This window comes from Mobula birostris, chromosome 12, assembly GCF_030028105.1.
Source record: "Mobula birostris isolate sMobBir1 chromosome 12, sMobBir1.hap1, whole genome shotgun sequence".
NCBI lineage: Eukaryota > Metazoa > Chordata > Chondrichthyes > Myliobatiformes > Myliobatidae > Mobula > Mobula birostris.
The window spans coordinates 16740551-16756710 of NC_092381.1; the positions used below are offsets into that span (position 1 = coordinate 16740551).

Genomic DNA, 16160 nt, shown 5'->3' on the forward strand with positions numbered 1-16160 from the left:
GAAGTGGCAGATGGAGTTCAATCCAGATAAGTGTGAGGTGGTTCATTTTGGTAGGTAAAATATGATGGCAGAGTATAGCATTAATGGCAAGACTCGGCAGTGTGGAGGATCAGAGGGATCTTGGGGTCCAAGTCCATAGGACACTCAAAGTTGCTACGCAGGTTAACTCTCTGGTTAAGAAAGCATGTGGAGCATTGGCCTTCATCAACCGTGGGATTGAGTTTAAGAGATGAAAGGTAATGTTGCAGCTATATAGGACCCTGGTCAGACCTCACTTGGAGTACTGTGCTCAATTCTGGTCACCTCACAACAGGAAGGATGTGGAAATCATAGAAAGGGTGCAGAGGAGATTTACAAGGATGTTGCCTGGATTGGGGAGCATGCCTTATGAGAATAGGTTGAGTGAACTCGGCCTTTTCTCCTTGGAGCGATGGAGGATGAGATGTGACCTGATAGAAGTGTACAAGATAATGAGAGCCATTGATCGTGTGGATAGTCAGAGGCTTTTTCCCAGGGCTGAAATGGCTAGCATGAGAGGGCATAGTTTTAAGGTGCTTGGAAGTAGGTACAGAGATGTCAGGGGTGAGTTTTTTACACAGAGAATAGTGAGTGCATGGAATGGGCTGCCGGCGGCAGTGGTGGAGGCGAAAATGATAGGGTCTTTTAAGAGACTCCTGGATAGGTACATGGAGCTTAGAAAAATGGAGGGCTATGGGTAAACCTAGGTAGTTCTAAGGTAAGGACAGCTTTGTGGGCTGAAGGGTCTGTATTGTGCTGTAGGTTTTCTATGTTTCTATGCCACCAGACTCAAGGACAGTTTCTATCCTGGATTCTATTGAATATTTCCCTTGGACAATAAAATGGACTCTCAACCTCACAATCTTTGATTGCAGTATGGAGCAAATGCAGTAGCAGCATTCCCGGGCAAGTCCAGTGAAGGGCTTTAAAAAACCAATCTCCATAAAAGAGGGGTACCACCTAGCGGAGCGGTCATTGTGGGAATGGTCGTCGTCAGAGTGGTAGGCTTTGGCTCAACAGGGCTTTGGTACAAACAGGCGGAGGCATGGTGAGTAGGTAAGTTCATTCCTCATTTCTTATTTAACTCCTGAGAGAATAGAGAGTATGTCTACAGGGCCAGCTTTCTGTTCTGGGTGTCAAACGGATTTCTGAGAGACTACCAGCCTCCCCATTGGCCACATCTGCACCACGTGCATCGAGATGCAGCTCCTTAGAGACCGTTATAAGGAATTGAAGCTCTAGCATGATAACCTTCAGCTTGTTAGGGGAAGTGAAGAGGTGATAGACAGGAGCTACAGGGAGGTAGTCACCCCAAGGCTACAGGAGACAGATAATTGGATGACTGTCAGGAAGGGGAAGGGAGAATGTCAGATAGATCCCTATGGGCGTCCCTTTCAACAATTAGTACACTATTTTGACAAGTCTTTTACGTAGAGAGTGGTGAGTGAGTGGAATGGGCTGCCAGCAGCGACAGTGGAGGCGGAAACGATAGGGTCTTTTAAGACACTCCTGGATGGATACATGGAGCTTAGAAAAATGGAGGGCTATGGGTAAGCCTAGGTAGTTCTAAGGTAAGGACATGTTCGGTACAGCTTTGTGGGCCGAGGGGCCTGTATTGTGCTGTAGGTTTTCTATGTTTCTAAATGTTGGGGGTACAACCTACCTGGGGTAAGCAATAGTGGGCATGCCTCTGGCACTGAGTCTGGCCCTGTGGCTATGAAGGATAGGGAATTGAACAGGATAGCAGCAGTAATAGGGGACTCTATAGTTACGGGGACAGATGGCAATTCTGTTTACCTCCCAGATGCCAGGGTCTGCGATGTTTCTGAACACGTCCACAATATCCTGAAAAGGGAGGATGAGCAGCCAGATGTTGAGATACATATTGGTACCAACAATATAGATAGAAAAAGGGAAGAGGTTCTGAAAACAGATTACAAGGGAAGGAAGCTGAGAAGCAGGACCTCAAGTGTAGTAATCTTGGGCTTGCTGCATGTGCCACATGACAGTGAGGATAGGAATACAATGAGGTTGCAGATAAATGTGTTGGCTGAAGAACTGAAGCACGGGACAGGGATTCAGATTTCTGGATATCTGGGAACTCTTCTGGGGCAGGTGTGACCTGTATGAAAGGGATGGGTTGCACTTGAATCCGAGGGTGACCAAAATCTTGCAGGCAGCTTTACTAGAGCTGTTGGAGTGGTTTAAGCTAGTATGGCAGGGGGATGGGAGGCAGTAATGATAGAGCTGAGGATAAGCCAGCAGGTTTACAAGTAGATGATGGATTTAACATAAATATACGGAAGGACAAGCCAATGATTGGGTACAGATGCAGTCAGAGCAAAGAGTTAAATTGTACCATAGAGGCAAAATTCAAAAGGGCGAAGAATGCAGGACTGAAGTTGCTGTATTTAAGTGTGCATAGCATTCAGAATAAGGTGGACAGATTTGTCGGTATGACGTTGCGGGCATCACTGAGTCATGGCTGAAAGAAGGCCAGGTTGAGAGCTTAAAATCAAAGGATATACTTTGTATCGAAAGGGCAGGCTTGAAGGCATTGGCAGTGGCATGGCTCTGTCGGTAAGAGATGGAATTACTTCTTTAGAAAGAGGTGACATACGTTCAGAGAATGTTGAATCTTTCTGGGTGGAGTTAAGAAACTGCAAGGGCAAAAAAACCATTATGGGAATCATATATAGGCCTCCAAACAGCAGCCAAGATGTGGGGTTGAGATTACAAAGGTTGCTGGAAAAGGCATGTAATAAGGGTAATGTCATAAATGTAATGGGGTACTTCAATATGCAAGGGGATTGGGAAAATTAGGTTGGTGTCAGATCACAAGAGAGGGAATTTGTTGAATGCCTACGAGATGGCTTTTTAGAGCAGCTTGTGCTTAAGCCTACGAGGGGAAAGGCTATCTCAGATTGGGTGTTGTGTAATAACCCAGATCTTATTAGGAACTTAACGTAAAGGAACCGTTAGGAAACAGTGATCATAATATGATTGAATACATACTGCAATTTGAGAGGAAGAAGCATAACTCACATGTATCAATATACGAAATAAAGGGAATTACAAAAGCATGAGAGAGGAGCTTGTCCAGGTGGATTGGAGGATACTAGTGGGGATGACAGCAGAGCAGAGGTGGCTGAAATTTCTGAGAATAGCTCACAAGGTGCAAGATAGATATGTCTCACAGAGGTTATTCTCAAATGACAGGGGCAGGTAGCCGTTTCTGACAAGACAAGTTAAGCACTGCATAAGAGCCAAGGAAAAGACATATGCATACTTGTGCATAATAGTCATAGTCATACTTTATTGATCCCGGGGGAAATTGGTTTTCGTTACAGTTGCACCATAAATAATAAATAGTAATAGAACCATAAATAGTTAAATAGTAGTATGTAAATTATGCCAGTAAATTATGAAATAAGTCCAGGACCAGCCTATTGGCTCAGGGTGTCTGACCCTCCAAGGGAGAAGTTGTAAAGTTTGATGGTCACAGGCAGGAATGACTTCCTATGACGCTCTGTGCTGCATCTCGGTGGAATGAGTCTCTGGCTAGATGTACTCCTGTGCCCACCCAGTACATTATGTAGTGGATGGGAAACACTGACCAAGATGGCATTCAACTTGGACAGCATCCTCTTTTCAGACACCACCTTCAGAGAGTCCAGTTCCATCCCCACAACATCACTGGCCTTACGGATGAGTTTGTTGATTCTGTTGGTGTCTGCTACCCTCAGCCTGTTGCCCCAGCACACAACAGCAAACATGATCGTGCTGGCCACCACAGACTCGTAGAACGTCCTCAGCATCGTCCGGCAGATGTTAAAGGACCTCAGTCTCCTCAGGAAATAGAGACGGCTCTGACCCTTCTTGTAGACAGCCTCAGTGTTCTTTGACCAGTCCAGTTTATTGTCAATTCGTATCCCCAGGTATTTGTAATCTCCACCATGTCCACACTGACCCCCGGATGGAAACAGGGGTCACCGGTACCTTAGATCTCCTCAGGTCTACCACCAGTTCCTTAGTCTTTTTCACATTAAGCTGCAGATAATTCTGCTCACACCATGTGACAAAGTTTCCTACCGTAGCCCTGTACTCAACCTCATCTCCCTTGCTGATGCATCCAACTATGGCAGAGTCATCCGAAAACTTCTGAAGATGACAAGACTCTGTGCAGTAGTTGAAGTCCGAGGTGTAAATGGTGAAGAGAAAGGGAGACAAGACAGTCCCCTGTGGAGCCCCAGTGCTGCTGATCACCCTGTTGGACACACAGTGTTGCAAGCACACGTACTGTGGTCTGCCGGTCAGGTAATCAAGAATCCATGATACCAGGGAAGCATCCACCTGCATCACTGTCAGCTTCTCCCCCAGCAGAGCAAGGCAGATGGTGTTGACGCACTGGAGAAGTCAAAAAACATGACCCTCACAGTGTTCGCTGGCATGTCCGGGCGGGCATAGACATGGTTCAGCAGGTAGACGATGGCATCCTCAACTCCTAGTCGGGGCTGGTAGGCGAACTGGAGGGGATCTAAGTGTGGCCTGACCATAGGCCGGAGCAGCTCCAGAACAAGTCTCTCCAGGGTCTTCATGATGTGGGAGGTCAATGCCACCGGTCTGTAGTCATTGAGGCCGCTGTGGCGCGGTGTCTTCGGCACAGGGACGAGGCAGGACGTCTTCCACAGTACAGGAACCCTCCAGAGCCTCAGGCTCAGGTTGAATACATGGCAAAGTACTCCACATTGCTGAGGGGCACAGGCTTTAAGCACCCTGGTACTGACACCATCTGGTCCTGCAGCCTTGCTTGGGTTGAGACGTTTCAGCTGTCTTCTCACCTGTTCAGCTGTGAAGCCTACTGCGGTGGTTTCGTGTGGGAGGGTGCAGAGGAAATTTACAAGGATGTTGCCTGGATTGGAGATCATGCCTTATAAGAATATGTTGAGTGAACTTGGCCTTTTCTCCTTGGAGCGATGGAGGAAGAGAGGTGACCTGATAGACGTGTATGTAGCCCCCCTGGCCGGCCTCAGGGTCGCTCAGCTCGCTGTCGTCTAGAGAAACAGCCCTCGGCCCCGCCAAACTGGGTAATAAGTTTGTGTGGATGCTGTGTGATGTACCCCACCCCGCCCAAATAACAGACAATACACCACATACGATTAAATGGTTTACAGTTTATAGATACTACTGGAACTATATAATTAATAGAAAATAAAATATAAAAGGAAAATAAAAGGTGCCACACTTATCAAAGTTCAACCTCTTCGTGCACAAACAGTTGGAGCCCTGGACCCTTCTTCTTCACCCTGCGACCCCTCGAACCACCTTGACCGGCTGCCTGGGACCAACAACGGCGGTCGACCAGACGCTCCACACGAGTCCGTCTTCGTCTCCTCTCCTCACCGAACACCCTGCTCGGGGTCCGACCCTGTTAGCGGACTCACAGCACCTGGTCCATCCTCTGTCTCTCTCTCTCTCCCGCCTTCTCCCCCAAAACCCCGCGCATACTGTATCTTACAGACACACCAAAAACATAACAACTATCCCGACTGGTTTATAACACCTTCCTATCAGTAACGTGATCCAAACAAACTGCTAGCGGGAGGACTTTTTCAGCAGTTAACATAACAAAGAAGCCCTTTCAATTATAACATAACAAAGAAGCCATTTTACTTAGACTACACAGTGACAAAAAAAAACCCTTACATGTGTAAGATGAAGAGAGGCATTGATCGTGTGGATATCCAGGGGCCTTTTCCCAGGGCTGAAATGGCTAACATGAGAGGGCATAGTTTTAAGGTGGTAGGAAGTAGATACGAGGGAAATGTCAGAGGTAAGTTTTTTTTACAGAGAGTGGTAGGTGTGTGGGATGCACCGCCAGTGACAGTGGTAGAGGCAGATACAATAGGGTCTTTTAGGAGATTCCTTGGTAGGTACATGGAGCTTAGAAAAATAGAGTGCTATGTGGTAGGGAAATTCTAGGCAGTTTCTAGAGTAGGTTACATGGTCAGCACAACATTGTGGGCCGAAGGGCCTGTAATATGCTGTAGATTTCTATGATAAAAGGTAGCAAATGGAAATGGGAAGTTGGATGATTGAGAAGCTTTTAAAATCCAACAAAAGGCACCTAAAAATGCTATAAGAAGGGAAAAGATGAAAAATGAGGGCAAACTAGCCAACAATATAAAGCAGGATACTAAAAGCTTTTTCAATTATATAAAGAGTGAAAGGCTGGTGAGAGTTGATATTGGACTGCCGGAAAATGATGCTGGTGAGGTAGTAATGGGAGATAAAGAAATGGCAGATGAATTTAATGAGTACTTTGCATCAATCTTCACTGCGGAAGACACTAGCAGTGTGCCAGGGTGTCAGGGAGCAGGAGTGAGTACCATTGCTGTTACAAAGGAAGAAGTGCGAGGCAAACTCAAAGGATTTAAAGTGGATAAGCCATCAGGACCTGATGGACTACATCCCAGAGTCCTGAACGAGATAACGGATGCATTGGTCATGATCTTTCAAGAATCACTTGATTCTGGCATGGTCCCAGAGGACTGGAAAATTGCAAATGTCACTCCACTCTTTAAGGGAGAAAGGCAAAAGAAAGTAAATTATAGGCCTGTTAGTCTAACCTCAGTGGCTGGGAAAGTGTTGGGAGTCTATTATTAAGGATGAGGTTTCGGGTACTTAGAGACTAATGATAAGTCAAAGTCAGCATGGTTTCTGTAAAAGAGAAATCTTGCCTAACAAGTCTGTTAGAATTCTTCAAGGAAGTAACCAGCAGGGTGGACAAAGGAGAGGCAGTGGATGTCATTTACTTGGATTTTCATAAGGCATTTGATAAGGTGCCACACATCAGGATGCTTAACAAGATAAAATCCTATGGTGGTACTGGAAAGATACTGACATGGATGGAGGAATGGCTGACAGGCAGGAGACAGTGAGGGACAGTGAATTAAAGGGGGCCTTTTCTGGTTGGCTGCCAGTGACTAGTGGTGTTCCTCAGACCGCGACTTTTCACAATGTTTGTGGATGATATGTAGGTGGAGGTGTGGGTAGTGCTGAGGATTCCAGCAGGACTTAGACAAATGGATGAATACGCAAAAAAGTGGCAGATGGAATATAGTTTTGGGAAATGTATGATAATGCACTTGATAAGAAGAACAATAGTGCAGACTATTATCCAAAATGGGGAGAAAATTCAAACTTCAGAGATGCAGAGGAATTTAGGAATCCTTGTGCAAGCCTCCCAGAAAGTTAATTTACAGGTTTAATCCGTGGTAAAGAAGGCAATTATAATGTTGGCGTTTATTTCAGGGGGATAGAATATAAAAGCAAGGAGATAATGCTGAGGCTTTGAAAGACACTAGTCAGGCTGTACTTGGAGTATTGTCAACAGTTTAGGGCCCCATATCTCAAAAATTATGTGCTGTCATTGGTGAGAGCCCTGAGGAGGTTCATGAGGATGATTCTGGGAATGAAGGGGTTAACATATGAGGAGCATTTGGCAGCTTTGGGCTTGTACTCACTGGAATTTAGGAGAATGCCGGGGGATTTTATTGAAGCCTGCCGAATGTTGAAAGGACTAGATAAGGTGGATGTGGAGAGTATGTTTCCTATGGTGGAGGTATCCAGAACTAGAGGGCATAGCCTCAAAATTGAGGGGCAACCTTATAGAACAAAGGTAAGGAGGAATGTTTTTAACTAGAGAGTAGTGAATCTGTGGAATGCTCTGCTGCAGAATGGGGCAGAGGCCAAGTCTGTGGGTATATTTAAAGTAGATGTTGATAGTTTCCTGATTAGTCAGGGCATCAAAGGATATGGCGAGAAGGCAGGTGTACAGGGTTGAGTGGGATCCAGGATCAGCCATGATGGAATGGCAGAGCAAACTTGATGGGCTGAATGGCTTAATTCTACCCCTATGTTTCATGGTCTTATCTACCTCATTGTGACCTTGAATCATACTGTCTACCCAGACTACATTTCCTTTGTATTATTAACACTTTATACTGCACTCTGTTCATTTTCTCTTGTATTACCTTGGTGCATTGTTGCAATTAAATGATTTGTATGGACAGCATGCAAAACAAAGTCTTTCACTGTATCTTGGTACGTGTGCCAATAATAAATCAATTTTCTAATGTAAATTTACCAATTGCAGAGGCAATGCAGTAAAGAGCACTTTGGAAATTAGAAACTTGATAAGCCCAAATTTGGTGATGGGAATAACAGGGAACCTATTCGCACTCAAATGTTGTAATATGGTACACACATGTACAGTGGTTTCCGGTTAATTGGGTCAGCCGCTTATTTGGGACAACTCTTAAAGAACAAAAGCTAATCCAGAAAAGGGCCAGCATTCCCTATGTTTATTTGGGACACTATACCATTTAATTGGGACAGGAGATTGTTGTCCACAGCTTCTAACTAGTGTCGGTTGCGTGCACTTGTGTGGCTGGTAGAGCCAAGTTTTTAAATGGCATCAGTTGCACGTGTTTGTGTTCAAAAAGCAGTTATTCTTGCCACTAGATGCAAGAAATAAGCAGTAAGACAATTCAGAACGATGCTTGCTCACTGTGGTTTCAAGCATTCAGGCTTGGAGATGCCAGAAAAGGACAGGAGTGAAAACGAAACCATTTTACTACTTCAACAAGTTAGCAAGTCTGAAGGATTTGAAGGTATTGACATACATACTGAATGTTACTCTTACAGTGATTTTTGGGTTTAGCACATTTAGCAGGTAACTTTGGCCACTAGTCTTCAGATCTGAATTGTGGATTTGATCTTAATGCAGCTCTGAACAATAGGTTCACAGACTAGGCAGACCCAGAAACAGGCATTTAGCTGATTGTCCGTGCCTGCTTGAGTCCAATCAACATTCCATTGCATGGATGTGACAGTGATTAACACTTGTTTTGGATGTGTAAATATGGATTTATTTGACTTCTCCTGAATTTTCTTTTTGATCTTTAGCACATAAAATGTGTGTAGTGCCGGGCATAGGCAGACCTTTTGAAGGAAAGCATTCCCATATAGTGCTTGCTGCACTTTGTTTATTCAAATGAAAAAGCTGCTTCATATCTATCAGTACTGTTCTCTGGTGACTTCATTCACACAGCAGTTACAAAAAAAATGAAAATTTGGAGGATGCAATTGTCTAAAGAATTGTTTAAAGGCAGCACACTATCTGTACTTCCTACACTATTGTTCACTTACAATCAAAGAACAAGGCAGCATATACTGGATGAATTCATCTGTTGAAAAATATTAGGAACTAATGCAGTTTTATAGTACTGTAGTAGTATTGGTAGTGTTTTAATTTGTTCTGTGTTTCACTTAGATACATAATTTATCACTCACTTACTGCCCCTCATGCTGCTGGCATTTAGGGCAGCAATGAAGGTCCTCCATCTCTGGTGGTGTTCAGCCTTCCTTCATCTTATCAGTAACTTCCTCTCTGTTTTCGTATCATCAGTTATGCAAGTGCTGGGTGGAGACGCAGAAATACCACCACTCTCAGATGTAGGATTCTTCATTGCTGTTTCCATGACAATTTTGTTTTTCCAGTTAGGGTTGTTAGCCCTGAGCTGAATGCTCCAACCTGGAAAACTGGTGGAATGGTTTAAGGAGTGGCTGACAGTTTTCAAGAAATGAGTGCTTGAACCTAGAATACAATATAGGCCAATGACCAATACAATCTGAGGCTGTGTGCGGGGGGCAGCACTCTGAGTGTTGCCATGCTTCCATCGCCAATATAGAATGCCCACAACTTACGAGCCCTCACCCTTATGTCTTTGGAATGTTGCAGAGCCCAAGTCACAAACTCCTAACAGAGTGCTGGAAGTTGAACTCCAATCGCTGGCACTGTAAAACATTGTGCTAACCTCCATGCTGAAAGAAACATCAAACATAATGGTTCAGAAACAGCTTTTATTATTCCAACATTCCAGTTTCAAACAATACCACCTTTCCAAGCTGTTTTTACTTCAGCAGAGCAGAACACCAGTCAGTGCACAAAACATCTGGCTATACACATCCTCAAACAGGTTTCATGTTTAGCTTTCACAAAAGTGCAACTCCTTAATGTATCTTGTCTACTGTAGTAAACTGCAAGCACCATACTACCAATAAAAGCCATTTGGAGCCAAAAGCATGTTACCATGGACCCAAGAAAGTACAAATATACAGCACATTACAAATTTAATGGTCAACAACACATTCATTTATGCTGGAAAGAAACTGACTAACCAAATCCAGAAAATTCTATTGATAGTCAGGGTAATAAATCTACTCAGTGCAATGTGAGATTAAACATGATCATTTTGAATCATCAATTAACTAGTATGACCAGGGAGTCCTTGAAATATTAAACTGATATACAAAATGGAAACCTGACCTGTAACAATTTGTAATTTATAAACGCTCTAACTTTTCACTGAGGAACTCTTCCACACTATCTGTGTTCCATTTGAGAATGCTTAGTTCTTCAGCAATGTCCCCTTTGTCATCCAGAAGCTTTAGTACAGGGTCAGAGCCACGCACATACTAGAAAACAAAAGCACATAATGAATATCCAAGTCATTTATTGTAAGTAACAGCTTATAAACTGAGCCAAGTCGTTATTAATTCTGTTCTCTTAAATAAGAGATAAGAGGGCGGCAGTGTAGTGTAGTGGTTAGCTCAACACCTTACAGTACCAGCGACTGGATTCAAATTCCGCTGATGCCTGCAAGGAATTTGTACATTCTCCCTGTGGGCTTCCTCCGGGTGCTCCAGTTTCCTCCCACAGTCCAGATGTACAATTGGTCATTGTAAACTGTCCCATGATTAGGCTACGGTTAAATTGTGGGGTTGCAGGGCAGCACAGCTCGAAGGGCTTAGTCCGCATTCTATCTCAATAAATTAATCTCTCACAATAATGTACACTGACTTTTCTTCTGTCTATACAAATAACATCATTTTTACACACCCAGTTCTGAAAATTTAAGTCCTTTTATATATAAAATAGTATAGGCTTATTAATTTACTTACTGCCAACATCTTAATGAAACAATTTTACATTTACACAGCTACTCAGCATCAATTTCCCATGACATTTTTGGCCACGTACTTTTTACTGCAACAATTAGTGTTATCTTGCTGTGCCAGCTCCTTCAATTCACAGCTAAGGTAATTTATGTGCTTTATGTTCCTCCCCCACCCACCTCCATGCCAAACTAGTGGCAGGTTTTACTGCTAAATGTATAATTACTGCAGCATCTTCTTATTTCAGGGAAAATCCTTGAATTTTAAATCGTGGTTTATGAATATATGACAAACTGTATAGCAACAGGTTTACTCTATGCATACAATAGAGTCCATTTTATCATAGGAAAATTGGCATTATGGTACATGTAAATTATATTTCAGAAAATGTAAAACTACAATGCATATTACTGAACTTCCATGACATCAAACAATATTAGATAACATTCACACTGTATTATAAGATATGAGGAAAGCTATATGTTTGATAATTACCCACTTATTAGCATTCTCTGCTTTCCGCACTTTAATTTTGTCAAATTTTCCTAAAACAAGCCTGTTAGACGGTATTACATCAATTACACTATCCTCTCTAACCCTGTGCATTAACGTTTTATAAATCAAATCAGTTAAACACAGAATTCCTTTAACAAACCCAGCCTGTCTTTCTTTTAGATTAAATTTAATAATTCTGAATGTGATCTAATATTCTCTTGATCAAACCCAAATTTAATTACTTTATCCACAATTAAACCTTTGGAATTCCTGCACTCTCTTTTCTTCTTCAGCACACTCCTTTTATTCTCTCTGACCAAATTGGTCATCAGTGCTATCAGCTTTCGCAGTTATTTAAGGGGCCATTGAGAAACTGTTTTTGTGGCAGACGTGCTGGTAGGTCAAATGAAGTAAGAACTCAGTGGGCCAAGCAGCATCTGCAGAGGCAAAGGGATAGTCAATGTTTCAAGTAAAGACTCTTTCCTGATGCTGACAGGAGCTTAACCCAAAATGTATAATATCTCTTTGCCTATACAGATGCTACTTGATCTGCTGAGCTGTTCTAGCAGTTTAATTTTTGCTGAACTAGCAAGGACTTTTAATTTCTCTCATTGGAATATTCCAAACTTTCCTGTTTGGTTGAACCCAAATCATACCAGCCCTAGACGTGTATTCTTATTGGAGGTGGCCTTCTCATCAATACCCATGCGTTAGCTAGAGTTAGCTAACAGGGCAAGTTTGTTATGAGCCCGGTGAGAGGGTTACATATAATTTTCTGGTTTATGCCTTTTGAAGACAACAGAACAACATTAGCAGAGGAGCACAAGACAGTTGTTAACAGAAGTGAGAACCAGCCAGACTATATAAAGTTCAGAGTAAAGTGAAAATGGAAACAAGAGACAGCAAGAAGAAGTCTGAAAGCAAATGAAAGGGGATCCCAAACAAAAAATTCTGTAGGCACGTGAATTAGGAAAAAATTGTAAGAAATGGGTCTAATCAGAGACCAAAGAGTAAATTAATTCGCAGAGAAAGACCGAATGTCTGAAATACTTAATGAGTACTTGAAATCAGTTCTTATTAGGGAAGAAGTTAATAAAAGTTGATAAAGAAGAGGTACTAGAAAGGCTGTACTTGAAGTGATTCAATTCAACTGAAATCATGTGACTGGTTTTCCTCTCCAGAGGTGGATGGAATCTGGAAACTGGGATTACTGTGGATAAGTACAATGACTGATATGAACATAATGGCAGAAGGGCCTGCTTTTGTGCCGTACGACTCCTTGACCCAACCTCTTGGTCTGGATGGAATGCACCCTCAGTTGCTGATCGTAAGAAGGAAGGACATTGTGGAGTCTTGATGATGTTGTTGCAAACACCCACAGAGCTACGTCTAAGGAGAACAGATTCAAAGAAAGGGAATAAGGAAAACCATATAGAGCAATTGGATGCTGGATAATTAACAGACTATCAACTCTTGTTCTGTCCTATCACACAATATTGCACTGTACTAAGTCATCTACAAAACAAAGGCCATCGTCACTGGAAGAACATTGACAGCTTCAAATAATTGGACAGAGGACAAAACAGCTGTGAATGTCACAAAAGATTATGAATTTCACTTGATTAGCCAAAGAACCCCAAAAGAAAATTAGATTTACTGCAAATTAGCATTTCTGCCTTATTGTTATTTTTTAAAATTTATTTATTGAAATGCTGAGCAGAATAGACCCTTCCAGCCCTTCGAGCTGCATCTCCCAACAATCCCCCGATACTACAGTCAATAATCAAGAAGAAAATATTAATCATTAGGAATGCTGAATATAATCAAATCTACTCAACATGGGCTTATGAGAAATAAAACATGTTTGGCAAATTTGCTGTCTATCTATTTTGTTCGAGGTTTAAAACATTGCATCTTCCTAGGGCATTAACTGAAAGTGTTTGCTGTTGCGAGACCTGTTCAAAGATACCTAATGAACTTGATACATCTGCAGGATTAGCAGAACGGTGTGGTGGAATGGCAAGCTTGCAAAAAGTCTATGGTTAACATTAAATGTGGTGAACTGCATAAATCCTGTAAGAACAAAACTTTCATTTTTATAAAATGAACTGCTTAAAGAGCACATTATAGAACTTTTTTTTCTGAAATTACCTTGATCTGTAGACCCTTGAACATCTTAGGCTTATCACTTCTGACAAAAGCTGGAAAAGATTTTTCAATAAGTTAGTGAATTTTCATTTCTTACTCAGATTAGTTTACTATGATATCAATACTTAATTACCTCACTGAATTCAGTTCTGTTGTCTCCCACAGCACACAACAGCCGAACAATAAAATTCACCCATTATCAAATATGTTGAACTAGATTCTTCTCCAACTGCACAGAAAGCAGTACAAAATCCACAAGTTTAATTCTATGCAAGTGACCACAATTCATAGAACAGAATATTACAGCACAGTATAGGCCCTGTGGCCCACAACAGTTTAACCTACTCTAAGATCAATTTAACTCTTCCTTCTTACATAGCCCTCCATTTTTGTATCATGTATTCACTTACCTAAGAGTCTTTTAAATGTCCCTAATGTATCTGCTTCTATCACTACCCTGGTAAGGTTTTCCACGCACCCACCGCTCTCTGTGTAAAGAATTTACCACTGACATCCCCCCTATACTTTCCTCCAATCACCTTAGAAATATGCCCCTTTATATTAGCTACGTAATTCTTGTTATAATTATGCATGGGTGACCAATGAACAGACACACATCGGAACATCGAGTTCAAGTGCGGACACTTCCAAATTTAGAATTATATTTTTATTTATAAAAATTTGAAAATAATACAGCACATTGAAATGTGCTGGAGCCATCTAAAAATCAAGAGACCTGCAATGACATGGGAGTTAGCAACTGCTGCTGTAATACAATCAAAGAGTGGCTGGGATTGTATTGTTAATGGTCTCATATTGCACACGCCTTGCTGTAAATGAGTGGAAAGTTGCCTGTCTCTGATACAGGATGGTAGCGCTCCTCAAAAAAAATAAGAGTCTATTGGCTGTGTCCAGAAATACACAGGGCAAATCCTTAAAAGCAGCAAATAAGCATAAAGAGTACAGCTGAAGAATTGGTGTTAATAATTCAACTCAAGTCTTCTTGTGACACACAGAATGCATTGCAGAATTCTTTGAATTACCACCTCTGCCTCGAGTTCCTCTCAGATTTTATTCAAATTGAAAGAGGTACATGAAATGAAATTATAGCTGATATTATAGCTGATAGTGTGGTAGAGAGTGGCTTTTGATGCAAACAAGGAGCAAACCGGTCCTAGTTTTGAGATTTTAGGGCATTAGAACATACTTACCATCTGGAGATTGAAATGTGAACAGCTGAGCTTTCAGGGGAAAAATTGGCTTTTATGATTTTTTTTCTGAATGACCTGCAGTGTTGCCTTTAAAGCTTAATGATCAGATTTCAGGACTGGGTAATGGCACACATATTATATTCGCTTTCCTCTTTCATTTATTTAATGCCAATTTCATAGTACAGCTATGGTTACAGGAGTTAATTTTCACGTCAGTTCTATGCTTCTCTTGTCATAGTACACGGACTATACTGGCCCATTGAGGATAATTCAAGATGGAGGGAGGCAAGAGATTCACTCCCACAAACCCCAACCCCTATTCTTCACACTGGCCCTTTCTCAAGACTTATGTTTCAACTATATTATATGTACAATAGGAAACTGCAGGGAATAGAGATGGAGAGGATGTTTCCATTAGTAGGAGAGTCGAGGATTTGAGGGCACAGCCTCAGGATAAAGTGATATCCCTTTAAAACTGAGATGAGGAGAAATTTCTTCAGCCGGCGGCAGGGGGGGGCGGTGGGGGAGGCGAATCTGTGGAATTCATTGCCACAAAGGGCAGTGGATAACATGTCTCTGGGTGCACTTAAGGCAGAGATTAATAGGTTCACGATCGGTAAGGGGCCTAAGGGCTACAGGGAGAAGGGAGAGAATAGGCCTGAGAAATTTAGAAAAATAGCCATGATTGAATGGCAGAGGCTTGATGGGTCAAATGGCCTAAGTCAGCTCCAAAGTCTTATGTTCTAAGACAATAACATTATATTTCAATTTACCTTTGCCTAGCACATTAGCTTGAAGACTTGAGAAAAAAAATGATCAGCACTTTGAAGAGATGGACTTCTTTAATAATGTATTAACTCACTTTCATTATAAATATTCTTTTAAGATAGGAAAGAGACAAAAACAACTTATAAAAATCGAGCCTATACATCCATTTCATGTTTTGTGCCTTCTAATGCACAGACTAGACTGGGCAAGATCTGGATAAAATTACTCATCTCACAACAGAAAGTCATACCAAAAATCTAAAGTGGAAATAAAAAAGCCATTATGTTCAGATATTACATATCTCCACTGCAATAGTGTAATACATGGAAATCTGCTCCATTAAAATATTACAATATTGGGAAATAGTGAATTTCCTTGCTTGATAGGAAGAAGACAACACATTACAGATCAAATTGCTGGGTTTATAACCAAGAGGGTTTACAAAATTATTGCAATAAAATTTACATAAAACTATGGCAAATAAATTGATGGTAGTGG

The 16160-nt window shown here is 41.8% G+C and overlaps 1 protein-coding gene across 2 annotated transcripts in view; it reads right to left on the bottom strand.

The window, feature by feature from the left end:
• Positions 1–9931: 9931 nt before the first annotated feature.
• selenof (selenoprotein F) overlaps positions 9932–16160 on the bottom strand; it is a 45583-nt gene continuing 39354 nt past the window's right edge. For both annotated transcript variants that reach the window (XM_072273367.1, XM_072273369.1), the window contains 2 exons: positions 13687–13736; positions 9932–10560 (listed from right to left, as the gene is read on the bottom strand). In XM_072273367.1, coding sequence (XP_072129468.1) covers positions 10429–10560; positions 13687–13736 — 182 coding nt within the window. In that variant the 3' untranslated portion in view covers positions 9932–10428. The remainder of the gene's footprint in view (positions 10561–13686; positions 13737–16160) is intronic.